Source organism: Mobula birostris, chromosome 31 (genome assembly GCF_030028105.1).
Source record: "Mobula birostris isolate sMobBir1 chromosome 31, sMobBir1.hap1, whole genome shotgun sequence".
NCBI classification, from domain to species: domain Eukaryota; kingdom Metazoa; phylum Chordata; class Chondrichthyes; order Myliobatiformes; family Myliobatidae; genus Mobula; species Mobula birostris.
In genome coordinates this window covers 31,140,162-31,164,347 of record NC_092400.1, presented here as the reverse complement: position 1 = coordinate 31,164,347, position 24,186 = coordinate 31,140,162, and the positions used below count along the sequence as shown (strand labels likewise).

The following is a 24,186-nucleotide window of genomic DNA, read 5'->3' as shown; positions in this document are numbered from 1 at the left end:
AGTTGGAAAGAAGCTGTTCCCAAATCTGGCCGTACGAGTCTTCAAGCTCCTGAGCCTTCTCCCGGAGGGAAGAGGGACGAAAAGTGTGTGGCTGGGTGGGTTGTGTCCTTGATTATCCTGGCAGCACTGCTCCGACAGCGTGCGGTGTAAAGTGAGTCCAAGGATGGAAGATTGGTTTGTGTGATGTGCTGCGCCGTGTTCACGATCTTCTGCAGCTTTTTCCGGTCTTGGATGGGACAGCTGTTTGTGTTTATGCTCCTTTTAAATCAATAAAAAGATTAATAATAATATTTTCACCACTACACATCTGCCAAAATTAATCAAAGTTTTGGATGTCATGCTGAATTTCCACAAACTCCTAAGGAAGGAGAGGTGCTGCTGTGCTTTCTTCATAACTGTACTTATGTGCCGGGCCAGGACAGGTCCTCCCATATAATAACACCCAGGAATTTAAAGCTGTTGACCCTTTCCACCTCTGTTCCCCTGATGAGGACTGGCTCGTGGAGCTTTGGATTCCTCCTCCTGAAGTCTGTAATCAGTGCCTTGGTATTACTGACATTGAGTAAGAGGTTGTTGTTATGGCACCAGTAATTCAGATTGTCAATATCCCTCACATATGCTGATTCATCACCACCTTTGATTTGGCCTGCAACAGTGGTGTCGTTAGCCAACTTGAATATGGCTTTGGAGCTGTGCCAGTCATAGGTGAATCAGGTGACAGTTCGAACTCTTCAGTGGTGGAACAGATTTGATGGTCTCCCATCCTTATTTACACTCAACTCTGGTTTCTAGAGTCTTAATTTTTTTTTCTTATTTCCTATTGTGAGCTTGTAGCTAAATCAGTTATGCAGTCACAAAGATTTTTATTTAATTTTTAAAATTTATTTGTTAAGTAAATCTGTTTGAATTATTATTTAATTGTATTTGGCTCTCAGAATCAAAGAATAGCAGTGATCAGTTCAAGTCTGTTGGGTCTTTCTCAATGCAAGGCCTCATTCAAATGCCACTTGGGGCCTGTTGGCCGTTGGAGTGGGTGGGGTGGATACTGCAGCTGGCAAATGCGGGCAGAGGGCTGGATCTGGGGCAGTTTGGCCCAGTATTACAAAGAACCAGCCTGTCTTGCGTCAAGGCTTTGTAGCCACTCGAGGAAGTGAAACCTTTCTGCATTCCATTACGCAATAAGTGGAACATGCCTGATTTTGTGTGCTGATCGTATTAAAATTACCTCTTTACTTACATAATGCAAGCTACATATTAAAAATCCTGCATGTTTTGTATTTAACATTTTGAAAGTTTTCCCTCAAAAGTTTAGTATTTCTATGATCAGCTCGAACTTCTCTGGAGCTAATGCATTTTAAAAAAAAAATCCAGGTGAGCTTAGAGTCATAACCAGTAGGAATGTGGACCAAAAGCTGGGAAGAGGGACAAACCCCTGGCTGATTGTTTGCTGGAATGGATGTGATTGGCTGAATGGATTTTAAAGGTGTCATGAATTGCTGTGAATCTATGCTCCAAAAAGCATAGTTAATCAGGGGAACAAGTTGTTTTTTCAGTTTTGGCTGCTGTTTCTATGCCTACGTTACTGTGCTAAAGTCTTAGACACGTATGTATCACTGCAGTGTCTAAGACTTGTGCGCAGTACTGTATTTGCCAAAATGGAACAGAGAGCAAGCTGGTAAATCTGGTGGGAGCAAAGGATGTTGGGAATGGCGAGGAAGGAACATCACGGGAGGGGTGTGCGACAGGTTGTAGAGAAGGAGTGCCAGAGATGGAGGGGTGTGTGGCACGGGTGCAGAAGCACCCAACCGTGAGACACCAGGCAAGGACAATTCATTATTGATCATCACAGAATTTCTCTCTGGTCCCTCCTTTTATCCCCAACCATAACACACCCCCTTTTCACTGTTACCATCAGGAGAGAGGTACAGGAGCCTGAAAGCACGCACTCAACGATTCAGGAGTAGCTTCTCTCCCTCTGTCATCTGATTTCTGAATGGACATTGAACCCATGAACACCACCTCACTACTTCTTTTAAATTTCTGTTTTTGCACTACTTATTTAACTAATGTATATTTACAGTAACTCACATTTTTTCCCTATATTTATCATTGTAGCCTCCTCATAAGCCTCAGGCTCGCTCAGCTCGCTTTCAGCGAGGGGGAGCAGCCTTCGGCCCTGCCAAACTGGGTGATCAAGTTTGTGTGGATGCTGTGTGATGTACCCCACCCCACCCAAATAACAGACAGCACACCATATGCGATGAAATGATTACATTTTATAACTTTTACTTTGACTATGTAGATAGTAAAGGAACAAAATAAGAACTGTTTAACTGTTTTTAAAAAAAGAAAAAGGTGCCATTATTATTAACCAGTTTGTGCACACATCGTTGGAGCTCTTACAGAACCGGGTCCCCCTTCCTGTGATGTACTCTGAACTCCGCTGACCCACAAATGGGACCACTCTCGGTGATCGACCAAATGCTCTACTCGAGTCTGTCCTTGTCTCCTCTCCTTGCCGAAGACCCTGGGCCTCGGACTCCCGCTCGGGGTCCGTTCTGTCGCTCAGCTTACAGCATCACGTCTCCTCTCTCTGTCCCCATCGCGCCTTCTGCCCAAAGCCCACACAAACAATAGTTTACAGACACACAAGAAAGAATAATGTCTATCCCAATCGGTTAGCAAATGAATACAATTCTCGTTATCAGTAATTATAACCCAAACAAGCTGCTACCGTTAACTCAGCAGTTAACATTACAGAGAAGCCATTTCACTATAACATAACCGAGAAGCCATTTTATTAGCCTTAGCAGTAACATAAGAGAAGAAACCCCTTACATCATGTATTGCCTTGCACTGCTGCCACAAAGTTAACAAATTACACGGCGTATGCCGGTGATATTAAACCTGATTTTGGTTCCCCTCTCCATGCCCCCTTCCCACTCCTAGTCCACAATCCAGACCCATATCTAATAGGCATCCGTTAGTCTCATGAGACCATGGATTTGCTCCTTGGAAAGTTTCCAGGGCGCAGGCCTGGGCAAGGTTGTATGGAAAACCAGCAGTTGCCCATGCTGCAAGTCTCCCCTCTCCACGCCACCGATGTTGTCCAAGGGAAGAGCATTATGACCCATACAGCTTGGCGCCAGTGTCGTCGCAGAGCAATGTGTGGCTAAGTGCCTTGCTCAAGGACACGCACGCTGCCTCAGCCAAGGCTCGAACTAGCGACCTTCAAATCACTAGACGAATGCCTTAACCACTTGGCCACACGCCATCAGCCATATCAGAATCAGGTTTATCATCACTCTCATCATGAAATTTGTTTTTGCAGCAGTACAGCACAATACATAAAATTACTACAGACCTGTGCAAAAGTCTTAGGCACCCTAGCTATACATGTCTACCTCAGAATTTTGTACAGTATTGTATACAAGTTCCTTGAAGCATCAGTTCAGCCTCATTTTGCCACCTTTTCACTCTGCCCGTGCACAACCTCTTGTGTTTTTTTTACCAGCTGATCAAGTCACAGGACTCACTTTGGGTAATGTTGATGTTCAGTCAGTGACCTGTTCTCTAAAACACCTCTGAAGAACGTGAATTAGAAGTGGCAAGCGATCTGCTATTTGCACTGATATAAAAAGTTAAAATGACCCCCATGATCTCATAAAGCAGGACAGATATTCCTTATGGTGGCTTGTTAATCACATGTCCTCAGACCCAAGCATTGTTATACAAATCTGACAGAATTGGGTCAAGTAATGGTGACAGTGAATCGAATAAAGATCTCAGAGGAATGTTCCGGAATTGTCTTCAGGGTGAGGTGTATTCCTGAAGTTTCAACCAGAGGAATTTCTCTTCTACTAGTTATGACTCTGTGAAAGCACAAATAAAGCAGCCGCTTGTTTGGAATATCTATAAAATCACTGTGGTGAACTAAATTTAATATTCCAGATTGTTATGGGTCTGTCACAGGGATGGCGCTTGAAATCTATCGAGGTGTGGGTTTAAAATAATTCTTCGCCTGGTTATGGAACAGAATATGGTCTTTGTGTGTGGGAGGGAGAGATCTGTGGGTGAGTGTACTGAGTGCCAGCTGGGAAGGATGTTCTTGTTCTTCACACTCACCATGACTATTGATCAATTAGAATAGCCTCACTAATTTATATCTGTGCATTTGTAAGGCTGTGATGGTTGAGTCATTTTGACTGAGTTTTAGTAGCCCTGCGTTATAAATCAGTTTCTAACGTTGCAACATGTAATCTGGGCCGAGACGGGAATACACAATCACATCTGTCAGGTGATCTGTTACAGCTGCCTTTTTGGATTTACATAAAATATCTTAAGATTGTATTTAATAAAGAGTAGATATTCTACTCTGTAGTAGATTTTAATCAGAATCAGGTTTAATATCACTGGCATATGTTGTGAAATTTGCTTGTGGCAGCAGTGCAATGCAATACATAGTGTAGGAAAAAACTGAATTACAGTAAGTATATATTCTACACATAGTGCAAAAACAGAAATTAAATAAAAAGTACTGAGGTAGTGTTCATGGGTTCAATGTCCGTTCAGAAATCGGATGGCAGAGGGGAAAAAGCTATTCCTGAATTGCTGAGTGTGTGCTTTTAGGTTCCTGTACCTCCTCCCTGATGGTAGCAATGAGAAGGGGGCATGACCTGGGTGGTGGGGGTCCTCAATGATGGATGCCGCCTTAATGAGGCATCACTGCTTGAAGATGTCCTGCATACTATGGAGGCTAGTGACCGTGATGGTGCTGACTAAGTTTACAACTCTCTGCAGCTTAGTTCTATCCAGTGCAGTAGCCCCCAACCCCCCACACCACCCCCAATACCAGATGGCGATGCAGCCAGTGAGAATGCTCTCTACAGTACATCTGTAGAAACTTGTGAGTGTTTTAGGTGACATACTAAATCAGCTCAAACTCCAAATGAATAATAGCCACCGTCTTGCCTTCTTTATAGCTGTATTGATAAGTTGGAACCAGGTTAGATTGTCAGAGGTATTAACTGGTGTGTGTTCCCTCATCCTACCCTTTCTGAAACCCACAATCAGTTCTTTGGTCTAACTCTACTCTCTAATCCTAATATCCCGACTGTCATTCTTTCCATAATCAAAAAAGCAGACTAATTAATTATTTTTAAAACCTTGGTGTTTTTGAGACCTTGCTTTGTGCTCATTGGTATATTGTCACTGGGTTTGGAGTCATGCATGCCTCAATGACCCAGAGAGTTATGTTGGCTGCTTTGGCTCTTGGTAGGGTCACCCAGGCCAGACAGGTCAAAGGGTAGAGGTCAAACTAAGAGTGGTCCACTGGTCCTCCAGCTTCAGAGGTTCAGCTCAGGGCTAACAACCCTGACTGGTAAAGCAAAATTGTTACGGAAACAGCAATGAAGAATCCTTCTCCATCTGAGCACGACGGTATTTCTGAGTCTCCACCTGGGACTTGTATGACTGACAGTAGTGAGAACTGGGAGGAAGCTGCTGACGCAACGAAGGAAGCTCTGAACACTGCCTGAGATGGAGGACCTTCATTGCTGCCCTAAGCACCAGCAATATATCAGGCATGTCAGTCAGTCAGGTAAGACTGTAAGGTGGATAAGGCCACTGGCCCCGTCTGAACTCACTGCGATGCAGTAAATCCACAACTTCCTTAAATAATTTCAGAGCCTGAACTTTGCATCGCCATTCCACCTGCTTATAGTGAAAAATAACATCCTGGCATTATTCCTTCTACGAGGAATAACTTCTTCACATCAGTTTAACCTTCAGCTAGTTTCAACTAGAGTCCTCTCGTCAAGCTTTTCTGTGAATTCTGGATCTCAGACCAGAAGATATTAGGCCATTCAACCCACAGAGTCAGAATTATTTTCCCTCTCAATCCCATTCTCCTGCCTTCTCTCCATAACCTTTGACCATCACCCTCCGCTTTAAATATACCCAACAATGTGGTCTCCATAACCAGCTGCCGCAATAAATTCCACAGATTCACCACCCTCTGGCTGAAGAAATTCCTCCTCATCTCTGTTCCAAATGGAGTCCTTCTATTCTGAGGCTGTGTCCTCTGGTCCTCGATTCCCCCCACTACAGGAAACATCCTTTCCACATGCACTCTGTGGGGCTCCTTCTGTTCTGAGCCTGTGCCCTCTGGTCCTAGAATCCGTCGCTATAGGAAGCATCCTCTCCACATCCACTCTGTCAAGGCTTTTCAATATTTGATAGGTTTCAATGAGATCCCACCTCATTCTTCTAAACGCCAGTGAGTACAGGCCCAGAGCTATCAAACGGTCCTCATACATTAACCCTTTTTATATCCAGGATCATTCATTTAAACCTCCTCAGCACCCTCTTTCTAGACAGGGCCTGAAACTGCTATTGACTGGTTAAAGTATTTATGACTGGAAGGTAGTTATGGGATGCTCTATCAGCCACTTCCTGCCACAGCTGAGGAGACTAATTTTATCCAACCGCTGCTCAGAACTCAATGTTCTAATGCAAAGAATCAATTTTACAGTTATTGGCTGAACTGCCATCAATCGTGGCCTAATCACAGTCATTGTTTGGGGTCCAAACTTACTGTGTCGTTGTGATGTCTTTTAACCAGTACTCATTAAATTATCTATTCACACACTAGGGTTTGAGTACTAATATGCCTAGATTACTTTCAAAACCTGCTCAGTGAGGCACCTTATCAAATGCCTTCTGAAAATCCAAGTAAATAACATCCACTGCCTCTCCTTTGTCCACCCTGCTTGTTACTTCCTTGACTGTGGGAGGAAACCAAAGCACCCGGAGGAAAACCACAAGGCCGTGGGGAAAATGTACAAAAACTCCTCTTGGGCAGTGGCGGGAATTGAACCTGGGTCACCTGTACCGTAAAGCGTTGTGCTAACCACTAGGCTACTGTGTCGCCCATCAATGCTTTGGATAAGAAGTGGGAAGCATTTAATATTGCAATTTAAAAAAAAATATTGATCTGCCTCCATTACTGTCAATTATCCTTGGTCTTCAACATCCTGTTGCCACTGTTTGTGCTGAAGAAACATTCTGTCTGATGAATAATTCAAATGCCATCTGGCACTGCACAGTGTCAACAACTGTCTGCACTCCGTGTGGTGTAATAGAGTCTGGGGATCATTGTAGGCTGGGAACATGAGGGTCCTTGCTACTTCTTGGAGAGATGACTGTCTGTCATCTGGGACAGGTTGGGGAGGCACCCATTGCTAAGGCAATACTGGCTTCCATTCTGACTGCAGCTTTTGAATATCAGAGGTTGTATTTAGCCAAGTGTTCTGTTGCTGTGCTGGGGAGAAACACCTGATAAGGGAAGGAGCTAAGAATAGTCCCACAGTGTCTGTATGAAAAGATAGAAGAGGTTTAGCCAAAAACAGAGCCCTCAAGTAGATGGATGGTGCTTTTAGGCTGAGCAGTTGGAACCAGAGATCAGCTCTGGGTCACGTTTATCACCCAGGCTTGTTTTCACCCTGGTCTGACTCTGGTTCGAATTTAGCAACAAATAACCAGATGTCAAACTGGGCTGGGTCCGGTTGGAATTGGGCTGGGTCAGCCCACAAACTAGGTTGGGTCAGATGGGAGCTATTTAAAAAAAAATACTAATAAATAGAAGCTATTGCTGCCTTTGATCAGTAACTCACCGGGTTAATTACATTTGGGCAGTGTGACTGGAAGGAAGCGTCAATAATTTTATTTCAATTTAATATGAAGATTTGAAGTTTAAGGTTCAAAGTAAATTTATTACTAAAGTATGTATATGTTACCATATACTACCTTGAGATTCATTTTCCTGCTGGTATTTACAATTAAAGAGAGATATGAAAGTTTATACATAGGTGATGACTGACAAACAGCCAAAAATATATATAATGTGTGTAAAAGATATAATATATATGTATAAGGGTGATTTTTAATGGAAATGCGTTTGGTGACCACAATGGCTATGGATTGGAAACCTTAACTCTTCACTGGCCGTCAACTCAGATGCACCTCAAGGCTTGGCCCCTTGCTCTACTCTCTCTTTACCTACAACAATGTGGCTAGTCATAGACCCAAAGCCATCTGCAATTCACTAATGAAACTGTTGTCACCATCTTTTATTCTGCCAACGACGAGGAGGCATATGACAATGAGGTAAATCGGCTGGTTGAGGGGTGTTGTGACAATGTCCTTGTGTTCAACATCAGTAAGGCCAAGGAACTAATTGTGGCCTTCAGGAAGAGGAGGTCAGGTGACCGTGCACGAGGGTCTGTGGTGGAAAGGGTGAGCAGCTTCAAGTTCCTAGGTGTCAGCCCCTCAGGGGATCTACCTTGGGCCCAGTACAAGGATGCATCCATGGAGAAAGCATGCCAGATCTCCACTATTTTGTTTAGAAAGTTACGGAGATTTGACACGCCATTGAAGACTCTTAACAAACCTCTACAGATGTACAGTGTTCTGACTACTTGCACCATGGTCTGGTAGGGAAACATCAGTACACAGGAATGCAAGAGGCAACAGTAGGTGGTAGACACATCTAGTTCCATCATGGGTAGAGCTCTCCCGACCATCGAGGGCATCTATAGGAGGTGATACCTCAGAAAGGTGACATCCATCATCAGGACCCCAGCATCTGGAGCCTTCCCCCTTCTAAATGCTGCTGTCAGGCAGGAGGTACAGGAGCCTGAAGACCCACATCTTAAACCTCGACAACACTTTTGAGCGATAGAGCACATCAGCATAGAAATAGGCACTTCAGCCTATCTAGTCTGTGCCGAACAATTATTCTGCACCTGGTCCATAGCTCTCCATACCCCTCCCATCTATGTACCTATCCAAACTTCTCTTAAGTTTTAAAATCAAACCCGCATCCACTACTTCTGCTACCAGCTCATTCCACACTCCCTCTCTGTGAAGCAGTTCCTCCTCATGTTCACCTTAAACATTTCACCTTTCATCCTTAACCCATGCCCTTCTTCTTCACTGCCATCAGGTTCTGAAATGGACCTGGAAAGCTCTAACACTGCCTCAGACTTTAAGTTTCTCCCACTCTCTCACCGTGCACTAATGTCACCTGTGCTGCATCCACAAAAATGCGGAATTTCCCGATGGCCAACTATTTTAAATCCTATTCCCATTCCAATGTGTTGGTCTGTGGCCGCCTCTTCTACCATGATGAGGCCACCCTCAGGGTGGAGGAACAACACCTTGTATTCCATCTGGTTAGCCACCAACCTGATGGCACAAACATCGATTTTTCTGTCTGGTAATTTTATCGCCTTCCTCTTCCCTCTTCCCTCTTCTTCTATTCCCCACTCTGGTTCCTTGCCTCTTCTCCTCATCTGCCTATCACCTCCCGCTGGATCCCCTCCTCCTTCCCTTCCTCCCATCCTCCACTCTCTTTTCCTATCAGATTCCTTCCTCTCCAGCCCTTTGTTTTTCCCACTTATCACCTCCCAGCTTCTTACTCCAACACCCCCTCCTCCCCACCCACCCGACTTCACCTAACTCCTGTTAGCTTGTCCTCTTCCCCCCTGTCCACCTTTCTTATTCTGGCATTTTACCTCTTCCTTTCCAGTCCTGAAGAAGGATCTCGGCGTGAAATGTCGACCCTTTATTCAATTCTGTAGATGCTGCCTGACCTGTTGAGTTCCTCCAGCATTTTTTGAGTGTTGCTCTGGATTTCCAGCATCTTCAGAATCTCTTGTGTTACTAAAGTTATTATGTTTATATTTTCATGCAAGTTATGTATAATTTATTGTTAATTTAAGTTCTGAATGTTATTTGCTTGCTTTTATTATTTGCATAATTTTTTTTTCTGCACATTAGGTGTTTGACAGTCTTCATTTTTAAAAAATGGATTCTGTTGGGTTTCTTTGTTTTGTGGCTGCCTGTAAGGAGATGAATCTCAAGGTTATAATAGTATGCATACTTTGGTAATAAATGTACTTTGAACTTTAAAGCCAATGTTAACTTGCAGGATGTTTGTCATGTTGTAATGGTCTGTAGTGCTGCTGCCAAAGGGTAATTTTGACCTGGCAAAATGTGACAAAGACATTTGAACATGAACTTCACGGTTCTGATGATTTCAATAGAAAATAATCTTTATCAGAATTACATATACAAAATGCTGAAGGAACTCAGCTGGTCAGGCAGCACCTACGGAAAGGCTCAGTGTCGATGTTTTGGGCCGAAACCTTTCACCATGTCCCAGTGAGGAGTCTTGGCAGGAAACATCAACTCTTTATTCCTTTCCATTGATACTGCCTGACCTGCTGAGTTCCTCTGGCATTTTTCGGTATGTTGTTCTGGATTTCCAGCATCTACAGAATTTCTTTTGTTTATGATTTTCTTTCTCAGAATTGCAGCGTTTCACCGTGACAGTTGTTGTCACAGTTTGATTTGGGTTCAGTCTATATTTACAGAAGAATAACTGCTCTGATTTCCCTAGTGAGCCAGTAAATAAGTGTGTTGCCCAGTATGGAAATAGGCACGTGGTCCAGTGAGAATGCTGGTTGGAAGTTTAGGTAGTGTGAAGTCGGTTGACCTCTGACACAGTGACAGTTCTGTTGCTGTTGATTCGAACGTCACTAACTTCAGGAGGAATAACTAGATTTTTTCCTCTGGCATCCTGATCCTGATTCAGTTCCACATTGAAGTTCCATCAGGCTTCAGGACCAGCTGAATCAAGAGGCTCCTGACACTCATTTGTGAAGAATGGTTTTTGGACAAGCCATTGCTGCAGTGGCTGTAACAGGAGAAGAAAAAAATCATTCAGTCATTGAACAGTGGTACTGAACTAAATAAATGGAGAATTATTTGGTCAAAGGAGTTAAATACAATTTCTCTAATTTCTGATCATTTCTCTCCCTTCATCTTCTCCCTTTTTCCATTCCCCATTCTGGTTCACCTATTACCACTTCTCCTCACCTGCCCATCACCTCCCTCTTGTGCCCCTCCTCCTTCCATTTCTCTCCTACCGGATTCCTCCTCCTTCACCTCTTCCACCTATCACCTCCCAGCTTCTTACTTCTTCCCCCCCGCCCCACTCACCTACCTTCCCCCCTCATCTGGTTTCACTTGCCATCTACCAGCTTGTACTCCTTCCTCTCCTGCTGTCTTCTTCTTCTTCTGGTTTCTCTCCCCCCACCCCCAACTCCCTTCCCAGTCCTGATGAAGGGTCTTGGCCCAAAACGAGCCTTGCTGTTAACCGAGGGGTCCGTGGACACCAGCCTGGGAACCTCCGCCATAGATGCTGCCTGACTTGCTGAGCTCCTCCAGCATTTTGTGTGCATTCCCCTAGATTTCCAGCAGCTGCAGAATCTCGTGTTTATGAAATGCAATTGTAAAAATTGCTCCGGTCCAGAATTCCACTTCTGTTTTTTGAGATGTGAGGGAAATGTTCAAGCAATCCAAATAAGAGGAACTGGTCTCCAACGATAAGAGTCTGCATTATAAGGAAGCATTGAGAAAATATGTTTTTTCAGCTATCAGGTGGATAAATCCAGAAAGTGCTTTAATCAATTAGGCAAGAATGAAGAAGTGAAATCTAAACAGTACTAGACAAATGGATTTCCAGAGGGGTATAATTTATGTCAGAATGCAATGGGTGTGTTCTACTGCCTTATTCTGGATAGTTGAACAAGGCTGGGCTTCTGTCCCTCCATCTGAAAAAGAAATCTGCAAAGTGGAACGTGAAGGAATTTACTACCAGCACCTGAATTCCAGGCTTCTCTTCAACGGACTCCTTTTATGAAATGAACTTTGTTCTGAAACAAGTGTATGAGTGGAATTTCAGTTTACGGATGACCTGGTTTATGGAAATGTGACTTATTTGTTTACACAAATGGCTCAAATTCCAAAGTGCAGAGCCGTTCCTTGCTGAGGCGCCCCAGTCTGTATCGATCGTCCCGCTCGAAAACAGCACAAGAAAAGAATAACCAGAATCCGGAAATACTGTACTCGCAGCAGGAACCTCAAAGTCCCCCAAAACAAGTCCACAGCCTCGCTGTTCAATCCTCGCAGCATGGGACCCAAGGCTCCTCAACAGCAGCTAGCAAGAGGGAGAGAAATTGGAAATTATTCAAGAACAGTCACCATTAATTCGCTAAGGGAAAGATATCTCCAACTGACTAACAAGAAAGATAGCGAAGGGTGGCAGATTTGAATGGTCGACACAGATTTTAGCAAGGCTTTTGACAAGAATTACTTTAATTGGAATGTAATAGTTCATGGATTTTGATGGAAGGAGGCAAGTAAGTTCCCAAAATACAATATAAGCAAAGGGTAATGGTGAGCACGTATTTCACTGTTTGGAGGCTGGTTGTGTGGGGTTCCACAGATCCCCATTGGTTTTATGGTATGTATCAATAGTTCAAACTTAAATTTAGTGGGCATAAGAAGATCACAGTTGACAGCAAAACATTCTGAAATGGAAGGTTATAAATAACAGTACAACAGACTGCTGAGTGGGCAGAAAGTCATAAACCAGGTTTAAGATGGAGAGGTGTGAGGTAATGCATTTGAGGAAGGCAAGGAAATACAATCGATGGTGGAATGCTGGAAAATGTAGGGGAACCGAAGATCTCTGGGCAGGTAGATGACAACTATGATCACAGACTTGATACTTTGCTAGTTTGGCTGATGCCAGAGAGGCACAGAGGGATGTCACTCATTTCACAGCGAAAGGAGAGACTAACAGTCGCTGTTATGATGTTGCAGTCTGCCATTTCGCTTTTTATTCTGAAATTCTCCGGCTTAGGAATTGGCAGCAACTTATCCCCACTAGCGAGAGAAAGAGAGCGCGATCACTTGACCACAGAGACCTCCGTCTGTACATTCACCGCAGCAAAATCGTGATGTTCCTTCTCCCACGACACCTCAGTCGGCAACGCTGGCCTAGAATCGGTCATCTATAGGGCTGCACCCTTGAGGCGCCATCTTCCAAGCCGCCCTGGAGAATCTTGAGAAGCGGTCGGCCAGCGAGCTCCAGGAGTGAGAACTCATCTGCCATTTTAAAAAAAAGCACCACAGTTTTGGTGTTGTTGCAGATCAGAACCTCGATAGAACCCCAGCCACCTTGAAAAGGAAAAAAGAGACAGTAAAGAGAGGGATTTAAGCTGCTTCCGCAGATGGGCTCAGAGGCAGCCTCTTGGGGCCATCTTGACTCCGCCCTTAACTAGGTCCTACTTTCTTTAGTAGAGACTCACAGGTTTAGAGCTGACAAAAAAAAAATGAATTGAAATATTGCTTTACCCAAACAGTCTAGAACACAGCCTGGAAAAACTGGCTGAGGTAGGAACCTCATTCTTTTCCATTAAATGTAGTCACTTGAACTATGTATGTATTCATCAAGTAATTTTGTGGGATGTAGACACAATTTTTATCGTCCATGCTGTGGTGTTAACATTCCCTTCTAGAAGAGCTTACCACTAAACCTCTTCTGGTGTATAAGGAAGCAGGAGTATGTTGTAAACATGAGAGATTCTGCAGGTGCAACACACGCAGAATGTTGGAGGAACTCAGCAGGTCAGGCAGCATCTGTGAAAATAAATAAACGGTTGACATTTTGGGCCAAGTCACTACTTCAGGACTCAGGAGGAAGGGGGAAGATGCCAGAAGTAAAAATGTGGTGGGGATGGAGGGGGAGGAGATAAGCTGGAAGGTGATAGGTGAAGCCAGGTGGGTGGGAAAGGTAAAGGGCTGGAGAGGAAGGAATCTGATAGGAGAGGAGAGTGGACCAGAGGAGAAGGGGAAGGAGGAGAGGACCCAAAGGGAAATGATAGGCAGGTGTGGCGTGAATGGGGAATGGAAAAAGAGGGGAGGGTGAGTACCTGGGATTTTTGGTGGTTCTGAATCGAGAGACTAGAAAACAGAGCTAGAAGCCATGCGGAATAAGGCGATGGCAAAGTCAAATTCCTGGGAAGGGTCCATGGCTGTGGTAGCAGGTCTGCAGTATGTTGTATGGCTCCTGTAACCTCCTCTGCCACTGAATATAATCATTGGTTGAGACACTGAAGCGTTGCCAAAATCACAGAGCTGTTACTTAGTGTACTTAAAGAAAGAGTGATGTAAAAAAAATTACTTTCAATTTGCTCTGTGAACTGATCAAACTCAAACCACCCAGCCTCTGACTCTGTGCTATCTTACATAAAAAACAAAGAAGTATGCAAATTGGCTCCCTTGGTTGATAGTGATCTCTGTGTTCCAGCATAGAACACAGATCCGTGTTGTATGTGGAGGGTTCATTCCTGTGGTTTGGCTGTTGCAAGCAGATTTGAATATTGTGTGACCTGAGTGCCGAAGAGGTTTATGTGATGAGGAAATAATTTTCTCTCAGCTCCGTGAAGAAGTGGATTTGAGGTCTGTGGTGGTGGTTTTTTTCACACATACTGAAATGCTTGTAGTTTGAATTTGAGAGCAGGTCCGGGCAGGTCTGTTGTTGGATGTGCCTCTTCGTGTCTGTGCCTTCAGCTTCACACGTCCCAGAGCTGGGCAAGATTTACTCAAATCCTTGAATTTCAGTCTCACTTTGAGATTGTAATTCCAGGAGGAGCCACACAGGTTCAGTGCACAAAGGGGGAGAGCACCTTATACCATGTATGTAACCATATACAACCCTGAGCTTCATTTTCTTGTGGGCATACTCAATAAATCTATAGAATAAAAACCATAACAGAATCAATGAAGGACTACCCAACTTGAGTATTCAAACAAAGTGCAGAAGACGACAAACTACAAATATAAAAAGAAAGAAAAAATAATAATGAATAGGCAATAAATATTGAGAACATGAGATGAGGAGTCCTTGAAAGTGAGTCCATTGGTTGTGGAAACAGCTTAAAGATGGGGCGAGTGAAGTTAGCCCTTTGGTTCAAGATCCTGATGGTTGAAGGGTAGTAACTGTTCCAGAACCTGGTGGTGCGAGTCCTGAGGCTCCTGTACCTTCTTCCTGATGGCAGCAACGAGAACAAAGCATGTCCTGCGGGAGAGGATCGCTAATGATGGTTGCTCCTGTCCCGTGACGGTGTTTCATGTAAAACATTGCACTGTTATTGCCATTGTGAGAGTCCTATGTGAGTCAATCTTAGAAACAATTCCAGCAGAAGGCCATTTGGAACTCAGCCATTCAAAAAGATCATGAAGGATTTAATTTTGGACACAGTCCCACCTTTCCACTCTCCCCATACCCCTCAGATCCCTGACTTGAATATATTCAATGGCAGTCTCAGCGAGGAGTCATAGCTCTGTGAAAGAAGTAGTTCCTCTTCGGTCCCACCTGAAATATATGACCCCTGAAAATATGCCCTCAAATTCTCAATGGCTCTATATACAACCCTTGAGATTCATTTTGCTGTGGGCACACTCAGCAAACCTATAGAATAGTAACTATAACAGGATCAATGAAAGATCAACCAGAGTGCAGAAGACAGCAAACTTTGCAAATGCAAATATAAATGAATAGCAACAAATAACAAGAACATGAGATAATGAGGAAAAGACTTCTTAAAGTGAGATCATTGGTTGTAGGAATATTTCAATGATGGGGCAAGTGAGTGCAGTAATCCCCTTTCACTCAAGAGCCTGATGGTTGAGGGGTAGTAACTGTTCTTGCACCTGGTGGTGTGAGTCCTGAGGTTCTTGAACCTTCTACCTGATTGCAGCAGCGGGAGGAGAGCATGACCTGGGTGGTGAGGATCTTTGATGATGGATGCTGCTTTCTTATACCAGTGTTTCATGTAGATGTGCTCATTAGTTGGGAGGGCTTTATATTTCCACCTCCTTTGTCATTTTCTGCATTGCCTTCAGTAGAAGCACATCTTTCCTCTGTAGGAAACTATATTAAGTAGCGTTGTTGGAAAAGTATTAGAAAGTATTGGCTGTTGGTTAGGAATGAAATTTAGTTTACTAGATCAGTGGTCCCCACCCACCGGGCTGCAAAGCATGTGCTACCGGGCCATGAGGAAACGATATGAGTCAGCTGCACCTTTCCTCATTCCCTGTCACGCACTGTTGAACTTGAACATAGGGTTGCCAACTGTCCCGTGTTTGCCGGGACATCCCATATATTGGGCTAAATTGGTTTGCCCCATAAGGGTCCGCCCTTGTCCCGTATTTCCCCTGCTAAAGTAGAGTGTTCCTATGAAAACTTCCGTGCCAAAATGGCGTAAAGCGAAGAAGCAATTACCATTAATTTATATGGGAAAATTGTTTGAGCGTTCCCAGACCCAAAAAGTAACCTAACAAATCATAACAAATAACACATAAAACTGAAAATAGATAACACTAACATATAGTAAAAGCAGGAATGATATGATAAATACACAGCCTATATAAAGCAGAAATAATGTATGTACAGTATAGTCGGGAAGATGAAGGCAAAACCGATTTGTGGGGAATAAAAATTGGCACTTAGGTGCATGTGCACATTAGATGCGCACGTTACGCATGCGCACACAGGTGCCTGTGCAAGGCTTCATGGTCATGGTAGTGTTTTGGGGTAAAGTGTCCTGGGATTTGACTGCTACTTTTGTCCCTCATTTGGGAGTGAGAAAGTTGGCAACCCTAACTGTAAAAGACATGTTGAGGTGAGTTTAACCCTATTTGAACACCCCCCCCCCCCCCCCCCCACCGGTCGGCCGGTCCGCAAGAATATTGTCAATATTAAACCGGTCCACGGTGCAAAAACATTTATTGAGTGCCATTCACAATGCCAGAACCCCTCAAAGCTGATAATAAAGTACCTTTGAAGTGTAATCTGATAAACAGGTCTTTAAAAGTGAACAATGGCAAGTGTTCTACCATGGAAACCAACACAGTGAAATCTTCCAATTTCCTAGCACTTTAAAGAACAAGAATTGCATAGAAAATACTCATAGGCTGCATAGCCAGAAAACTAGAGCATGGGGATCAATGAAAGGTCTCTCCCACTATGGTTTAGTTCTGTCGCCTTGTGTATTAAAGAAACCTAGTTTGTTTGTGACTTTGTACTTCAGAATTTTCAAAGCAAAATTATATCCCATGGAGAAATGGACGATGCTGAGGATGTTCTACGAGTCTGTGGTGGCCAGTGCTATCATGTTTGCTGTTGTGTGCTGGGGCAGCAGGCTGAGGGTAGCAGACACCAACAGGATCAACAAACTCATTCGTAAGGCCAGTGATGTTGTCGGGATGGAACTGAACTCTCTGATGGTGGTGTCTGAAAAGAGGATGCTGCCCAAGTTGAATGCCATCTTGGTTAATGTCTCCCATCCACTACATAATGTACTGGGTGGGCACAGGAGTACATTCAGCCAGAGACTCATTCCACTGAGATGCAACACAGAGCGTCATAGGAAGTCATTCCTGCCTGTGGCCATCAAACTTTACAACTCCTCCTTGGAGGGTCAGATACCCTGAGCCAGTAGGCTGGTCCTGGACTTATTTCCTGGCATAATTTACATATTATTGTTTAATTATTTATGGTTTTATATTGCTATATCTATACTCTATTCTTGGTTGGTGCAACTGTAACAAAACCCAATTTCCCTTGGGATCAATGAAGTATGACTATGACTATGAAAGCAGAACATTCCATGTGTGCAATAGTAAGTGTTTGCCAAGAAGCAGCTCAGATATTAAAATTAATTAAATGGATTTAATTTAGGGTAAAAGGAACTATTAAGCTGGGAATCGATACGGGGCTTTTTAGGAAATTAGGTCTTGTTATGTAAGGTATGAGAAAAGTCTTTGAAGTGTAAGGGCCATTTAACCATTCAGCCTTATCTTACAGCTTGTTCAATCACAGACTCTGCTTGCCTGTTAAGTTTCTTGAGTAAAAGTTATGAATAAGTAACTCAACCAAAGATTTCTGAAAAAGGACTTCAAAACTCTGATCTGTCTGCATGGTTCCTCATTGCTTCCTGCCTCACGTATGTGTCCCACCAGCTGTGCCCATTATTTGAGGAGTGAATCTGAAGTGAGAGTATCTGAGCTCAGTGTGTATTTGTCCTTTTCAGCTGTAATCCCATTAAATCCATTAATTTCTTGTGCTGCTTCTACCTGTTTTGTCTATTCAGTATGCTGTTCTTTTCTCATTTTGACAGTATGCAGATAATCACATGGAACGTTGGCACCGCTGTGCCACCTGATGACGTCTCGTCACTTTTGGGGTTAAATTCGACGGATGGAAGAATTGATATGTATGTCATTGGGTAAGTGAAAGCTTTTTCCCTTTCATTGCCTGTTGGTACTTATTTGAGGGGATGAATGATGTTGCTGGAAAGCAATGGGAGATTTTCCACTTATATTTGCCAGCACAGCCTAAAGCCTTTGACTGGAAAACCTTACAAAAAGTTGTGGATATGGCCCAGTCTATCACGGGTAAAGCCCTCCCCACCATTGAGCACATCTACATTAAAATGTTGTCATAAGGAAGTGCCATCCATCATCAGGGACCCCTACCCAGATCATGTTCTCTTCTCACTGTTGCCATCAGGAAGAAGGTACAGGAGCCTCAGGACTCACACCACCAGGAACAGTTACTACCCCTCAACCATCAGGCTCTTGAATCAGAGGGGATAACATCACTCAACTGCACTTGCCCCATCATTGAACTGTTCCCACAAGCCATGGACTCACTTTCAAGGTCTCGTCATCTCATGTTCTCAATATTTATTGCTTTTTATTTATTTAATACTAGTTCTTTCTTTTTGTATTTGCAGGTTGTTATCTTTTATACTCCGGTTGAGGGCCCATGTTGGCATGGTCTTTCACCGATTCTGTTATGCTTATTATTCTATTACGGATTTATTGAGTATGCCCGCAAGCAAATTAATCTCAGGGTTTTATATAGTGATATATGTATGTCCTTTGATAATAAATTTAGTTTGAACTTTGAACTTTGGTTACCAATTGCCCTGGATCTGAACAGCTCGTGGATTCCTATTCCCATGTTCTCCGTGTGTTGTGCAGAAATTGTCAAGTTTGATAATTAATGAATCTTGAGCAATCAATGTTGATTAAGATAAAAGTCACATGGCCCTCCCCTCTCCTCTTCTTCTGATCCCCACTCAGGCCTTTTACCTCTTCTCACCTGCCTATCACCTCACCTGGATTGCCTCCTCCTTCTCTTTCTCCTATGGTCCACACTCCTCTCCTATCAGATTCCTTCTTCTCCAGCCATTTACCTTGCCCACCCACCTGGCTCCACCTGTCACTTTCTAGCTATCCACTTTCCCCTCCCTCCCACCTTTTTATTCTGGCGTCTTCCCCCTTCCTTTGCGGTCATGAAGAAGGGTCTCAGCCTGAAATGTTAACTGTTTATTGATTTCCATTGATGCTGCCTGACCTGCTGAGTTCCTCCAGTATTCAGTGTGTGTTGTGTGGACATGTTACAACTGGCCTTATTTACATTCATAGAAGGGAAAAGAAAAGATTGATCTGCGTTCTTTTGGTACATCTCAACTATCCTGTTAGCAATGATTTAAAGATTTTTAAAGACCAAGACATGGAAACATACAGTGAAATACTTTTATTGTTTCAACATCCAACACATCCCAAGATGTGCAGCGGGGGTGGGAGTCGGTGGGGGGGGGGGTGCAGCCCACAAGGGTTCTGTCCGGAGCCAATGGCCACAACGTACTAACCCTAAACCGTATGTGGGAGGAAACGAGAGCACCCCGAGGAAACCTACACGGTCACAGAAAGAATGGTCTCCTGGATAATGTAGAGGGAGAGCTGTTGATTCTGGAACTGTATTGCGGCAAAGGTTATCAAAAGGAGGAAATGAAATCATTGAGGTGAAAGGGGATTCCTAGATCAGGTCAGCTGTAAGTGATATTAGACAAGTTTTGGACAGGAAAATATTCCTTTTGCTGCGATCCTTGCTTTCTGAAAGTTCAAAATTCAAAGTAAATTTATTATCAAAGCACGTGTATGTCGCCGTATATAATCATGAGATTTGTCTTCTTGCGGGCATTCACAATAAATATAAGAGACGCAATAGAGTCAATGAAAGACCACACCCAGCAGGACGAACAGCCAATGTGCAACAGGTAACAAATTGTGAAAGTTCAAAAAGGAAGAAATAATAATAAATAAATAAACAATAAATATCGAGAACATGCCTTGAAAGTGCATCCATAGATTGTGGGAACAGTTCAGAGTTGAGGTGAGTGAAGTTATCCCCTCTGGTTCAGGAGCCTGATGGTTGAGGGGTAATAACTGTTCTGAACCTGGTGGTGTGGCACCTGAGGCTCCTGTTTCGCCCTCCTGATGGCAGCAGTGAGAAGAGAGTGTGGCTCTGATGGATGTGACTTTCCTGTAACAATACCCCATGTAGATGTGTTTTATGCTGGGGAGGGCATCACCAGTGATAAACTGCACTGCATCTAATATTTTTTGTGTTGGCTTTTCCATTTGAGGGCACTGGCATTTCCATACCATTCCTTGATGCAACCAGTCAATATACCCTCCACCACACATCTCTCGAAGTTTCTCAAAGTTTTAGATGTTGTACCGATTCTTCGCAAACTTCTGAGGAAGTAGAGGCACTGTTGTGCTTCCTTTGTAATTGCGTTTATTTGCCAGGCCCAGGACAGGTCCTGTGAAATGATAACACTGAGGAATTTGAAGTTGTTGGCCCTCTCCTCCCCTTGATTTCCCCAATGAGGGCAGGCTCATGGACCTCTTCCTCCTCCTGATGTCAATAATGAGTTCCTCGGTCTTGCTGATGTTGAGTGAGAGGTGGTTGTTGTGACACCCCAGTCAGGTTTTCAACCTCCCTCATATATGGTGATTTCCCTCCTATATGCTGATTTGTTGCCACCTTTGATTTGGCCAACAATAGTGGTGTCATCAGCAAAATGTGAATATGATATTGGAACTGTGCTTAGCTTCACATTCATAAGTGTATAGCAAGTAGAGCAGGGGGCTTAACACACAGCCTTGTGGTACCCCTGTGCTGATGGTGATTGTGGAGGAGATGTCGATCTAAACCAATTGGGGCCTGCCAAGTGAGATAATCAAGAATGCAGGTACACAAGGAGGTATTGAGGCCAAGGATTTTATTTATTTATTTTATTGCGATGCAGCGTGGAATAGGCCCTTACGGCTTGAAGCTCATTGATAAGTTCTGAAGAGATGATAGCGTTGAATGCCAAGCTGTGATCACTGAAAAACATCCTGAAGCATGCATCTTCACTGTGCAGAGTTCCAGGGTTGAGTGAAGAGGCAATGAAATGGCACCTGCTGTTGACCTATTGTGATGGTAGGCAAACTGAAGTGGAACCAAGTCACTTCTCAGGCAGGAGTTGATATGTTCCATCACCAACTTCTCAAAGCACTTCATCACAATGGATGTGAGTGTGACTGGACGATAGTCATTTAGGCAGGTTACCAAGTTCTTCAGCACCGTATAATTGAAGCCTTCTCGAAGGCTGCCTCAGACTGCCGAAGTGAGAGGTTAAAGATCTCAGTGAACACTCCAGCCAGTTGATCAGCTCAGGGCTGTAGTACTTGGCCAGGTACCCCGCTGGGGCTGGGTACTTTCTGTGGGCTCACCCTCCAGAAGAATTCTCTCAGGTGTGACGAATCCACAGCCTTGCCTGTCCAATGAATGCGTGTGCCTCAGCCCTTGACCTGGACCAGCCCTACTTTTAAACTCAGCAAACCAATAAATTATACTGATAGCAACACACATCAAAGTTGCTGGTGAACGCAGCAGGCCAGGTAGCATCTCTAGGAAGAGGTACGGTCGACGTTTCTGGCCGAGACCCTTCGTCAGGACTAACTGAAGGAAGAGCTAGTAAGAGATCTGAAAGTGGGAGGGGGAGGGGGAGATCCAAAATGAATTTATACTGATCTTTCCTTTCTCTCACCGGCAACAACAATTTTTTTCGAATCAATAGGGGTTGAGGCTTGGGGTTTCGACGTCTTGCTAAGCAGGAATTAAAGCTAAATATCAATAATTCATCAAACAGCCATTAGTTATTTTTCCTTCTGTACATTAAATGGCTCCATTTTTTCGATACTCAGCAACATGATTTGTGTTTGGTTTAACTTACAAGAGTATCCATAGCAGCACTTTGTATGTATTAGATTGATGTGAACAGCAAACATTAGTGTGCAGTTGTGAAGTCAGATCAATCGCGTTGATCCCTTAAACCTGAGAGCTTTTATTAATACTCTGTTTTCTGAGACATCTATAGATTATGTGTGTGCTCCCAGTATTAGACGTGTGGTACATTAATCCACAGCTACAGGTTCCTCTCCCATAACTGCTGACTTATGAGCCTGTCATACATAAACCAGGAACTTCTGCTCCCTTGGGATCAAGCATGAGGATATTGTTTCACTTTCCTCTCCAAATTTCGAGGCACCAAGGCTAATTATGATAGCCCGGCTGAGATCCGGGCAGCACACACACACACACGTTGCTGGAGGAACTCCGCAGGCCAGGCAGCATCCATAGAAAAGAGTGAACAGTTGACATTTCGGGCTGAGACCCTTCATCAGGACTAGAAAGACATGTTAATCCATGGCCTCCTCTACTGCCACGATGAGGCCACACTCAGGTTGGAGGAGCAACACCTTATAACTCCATCTGGCTAGCCTCCAACCTGATGGCATGAACATTGTTTTCTCGAACTTCTGGTAATTGCACCTCCCCCCCCCCCCTTTCTCCTTCACCATTCTTCATTCCTATTTCCCTCTCTTACCTTATATCCTCACCTGCCCATCACCTTCCTCTGCTACTCCTTCTCCTTCCCTTTCTTCCATGGTCTTCTGTCCTCTCCTGTAAGATTCCCCCTTCTCCAGGCTTTTATCTCTTCCAGCTCTTTACTTCATCCTTCCCCTTCTCACCTATCACCTACCACCCTGTACTTCTTTCTCCCCTTCTCACTCTGACTTCGCTTCCTTTCCAGTCCTGATGAAGGGTCTCGGCCCGGAACGTCAACTGTATATTCTTTTCAACAGATGCTGCCTGGCCTGCTGAGTTCCTGCAGCACTTTGCGTGTGTGTTGCTTTGGATTTCCAGTATCTGCAGAATTTCTCCTGTTTGAGATCTGGGCAGTGGGAATTAGACGTCCCTTCAAAACCTTCGCATAATACTTGTTAATATTGGCAGTGTTTCCGAGCAGTTTGTGTGACCCTCTGAGCTGTTGCTGAAAAAGCAGTGATTCTAGTTTATGTATTAATTGAAATAAACAGGTATCGGGTCAAAATGTCAAGGACTGAGGGTCACCTTTATTTACCATATTCATTTTCACACATTAGGAATTTGCTTCTAATTTACGTGTTCACACAACATGCAGCATAAAATAATATTCAACAGTTATGAGACTAGGAACTACAAGAGAACCGCAACCTTGTCTCAATGACTTGGAAAGCTGGATTAGATTAAAGTATGTCATGAGCCTTGTGGCCCATCAGGCCGGTGCTTATGCTGGTTTCCATGACGTGAAGCGACTGAGAGCACGAGACCCCCCCCCCCCCCCAGGATGCCAGTCTACGCGAGGTTAACGCCGGTCCCATTCTCGGCATTGTGTGGTTAAGTGACTTGGCTGAGGTTCGAACCCACGACCTTCAGATCGCTAGTCCAATACCTTAACCACTTGGCCATGTGCCACTATGCTGGCTGGAGTCAGGGCTTTATGCTTTGTCTGTTGGTAGGGTCACCCATGCCGTGGTCCACTGGTCCTTCAGGTTTGGGGGTTTAGCTCAGGGGTAAAAACTCCGACTGGTAAAACAAAATTGTTACGGAAACAGCAGTGAAGAAGCCGTCTACATCTGAGTGTGACGGTATTCCTGAGTTGCCATCTGGGAATTGTGTGACTGACAGTAGTGAAAACAGAGAGGAAGCTGCTGATATGAAGAAGGAAGCCCTGAACACTGCCTGAGATGGAGGATCTTCATTGCTGCCCTAATCGCTTGTGGCATAATGGACAAACAGCCAGAAGAATAAGAATAGGAATTGTATATGGATGCCATGAAAGAGTAGCGATTAGCACGGTGCTATTACAGCTCGGGGCGTCGGAGTTTGGAGTTCGGTTCCAGCGCCTTCTGTAAGGAGTCTCTGTACGTCCTCCCCGTGGAATACGTTAGTTTTCCCTGGGTGCACCGCTTCCCTCCCATAGTCCAAAGATGTACCACCTAGTTTAATAGGTTACTGTAAATTGTCCCATGATTAGGTCA

The 24,186-nt window shown here is 44.0% G+C and overlaps 1 protein-coding gene across 3 annotated transcripts in view; it reads left to right on the top strand.

Annotated features, from left to right (window-relative positions):
• Positions 1-24,186, top strand: part of inpp5jb (inositol polyphosphate-5-phosphatase Jb) — a 108,842-nt gene that overhangs the window by 12,891 nt on the left and 71,765 nt on the right. For all 3 annotated transcript variants that reach the window (XM_072247630.1, XM_072247628.1, XM_072247629.1), the window contains exon 3: positions 18,096-18,203. In XM_072247630.1, the coding sequence (XP_072103731.1) occupies positions 18,096-18,203 (108 nt within the window). The remainder of the gene's footprint in view (positions 1-18,095; positions 18,204-24,186) is intronic.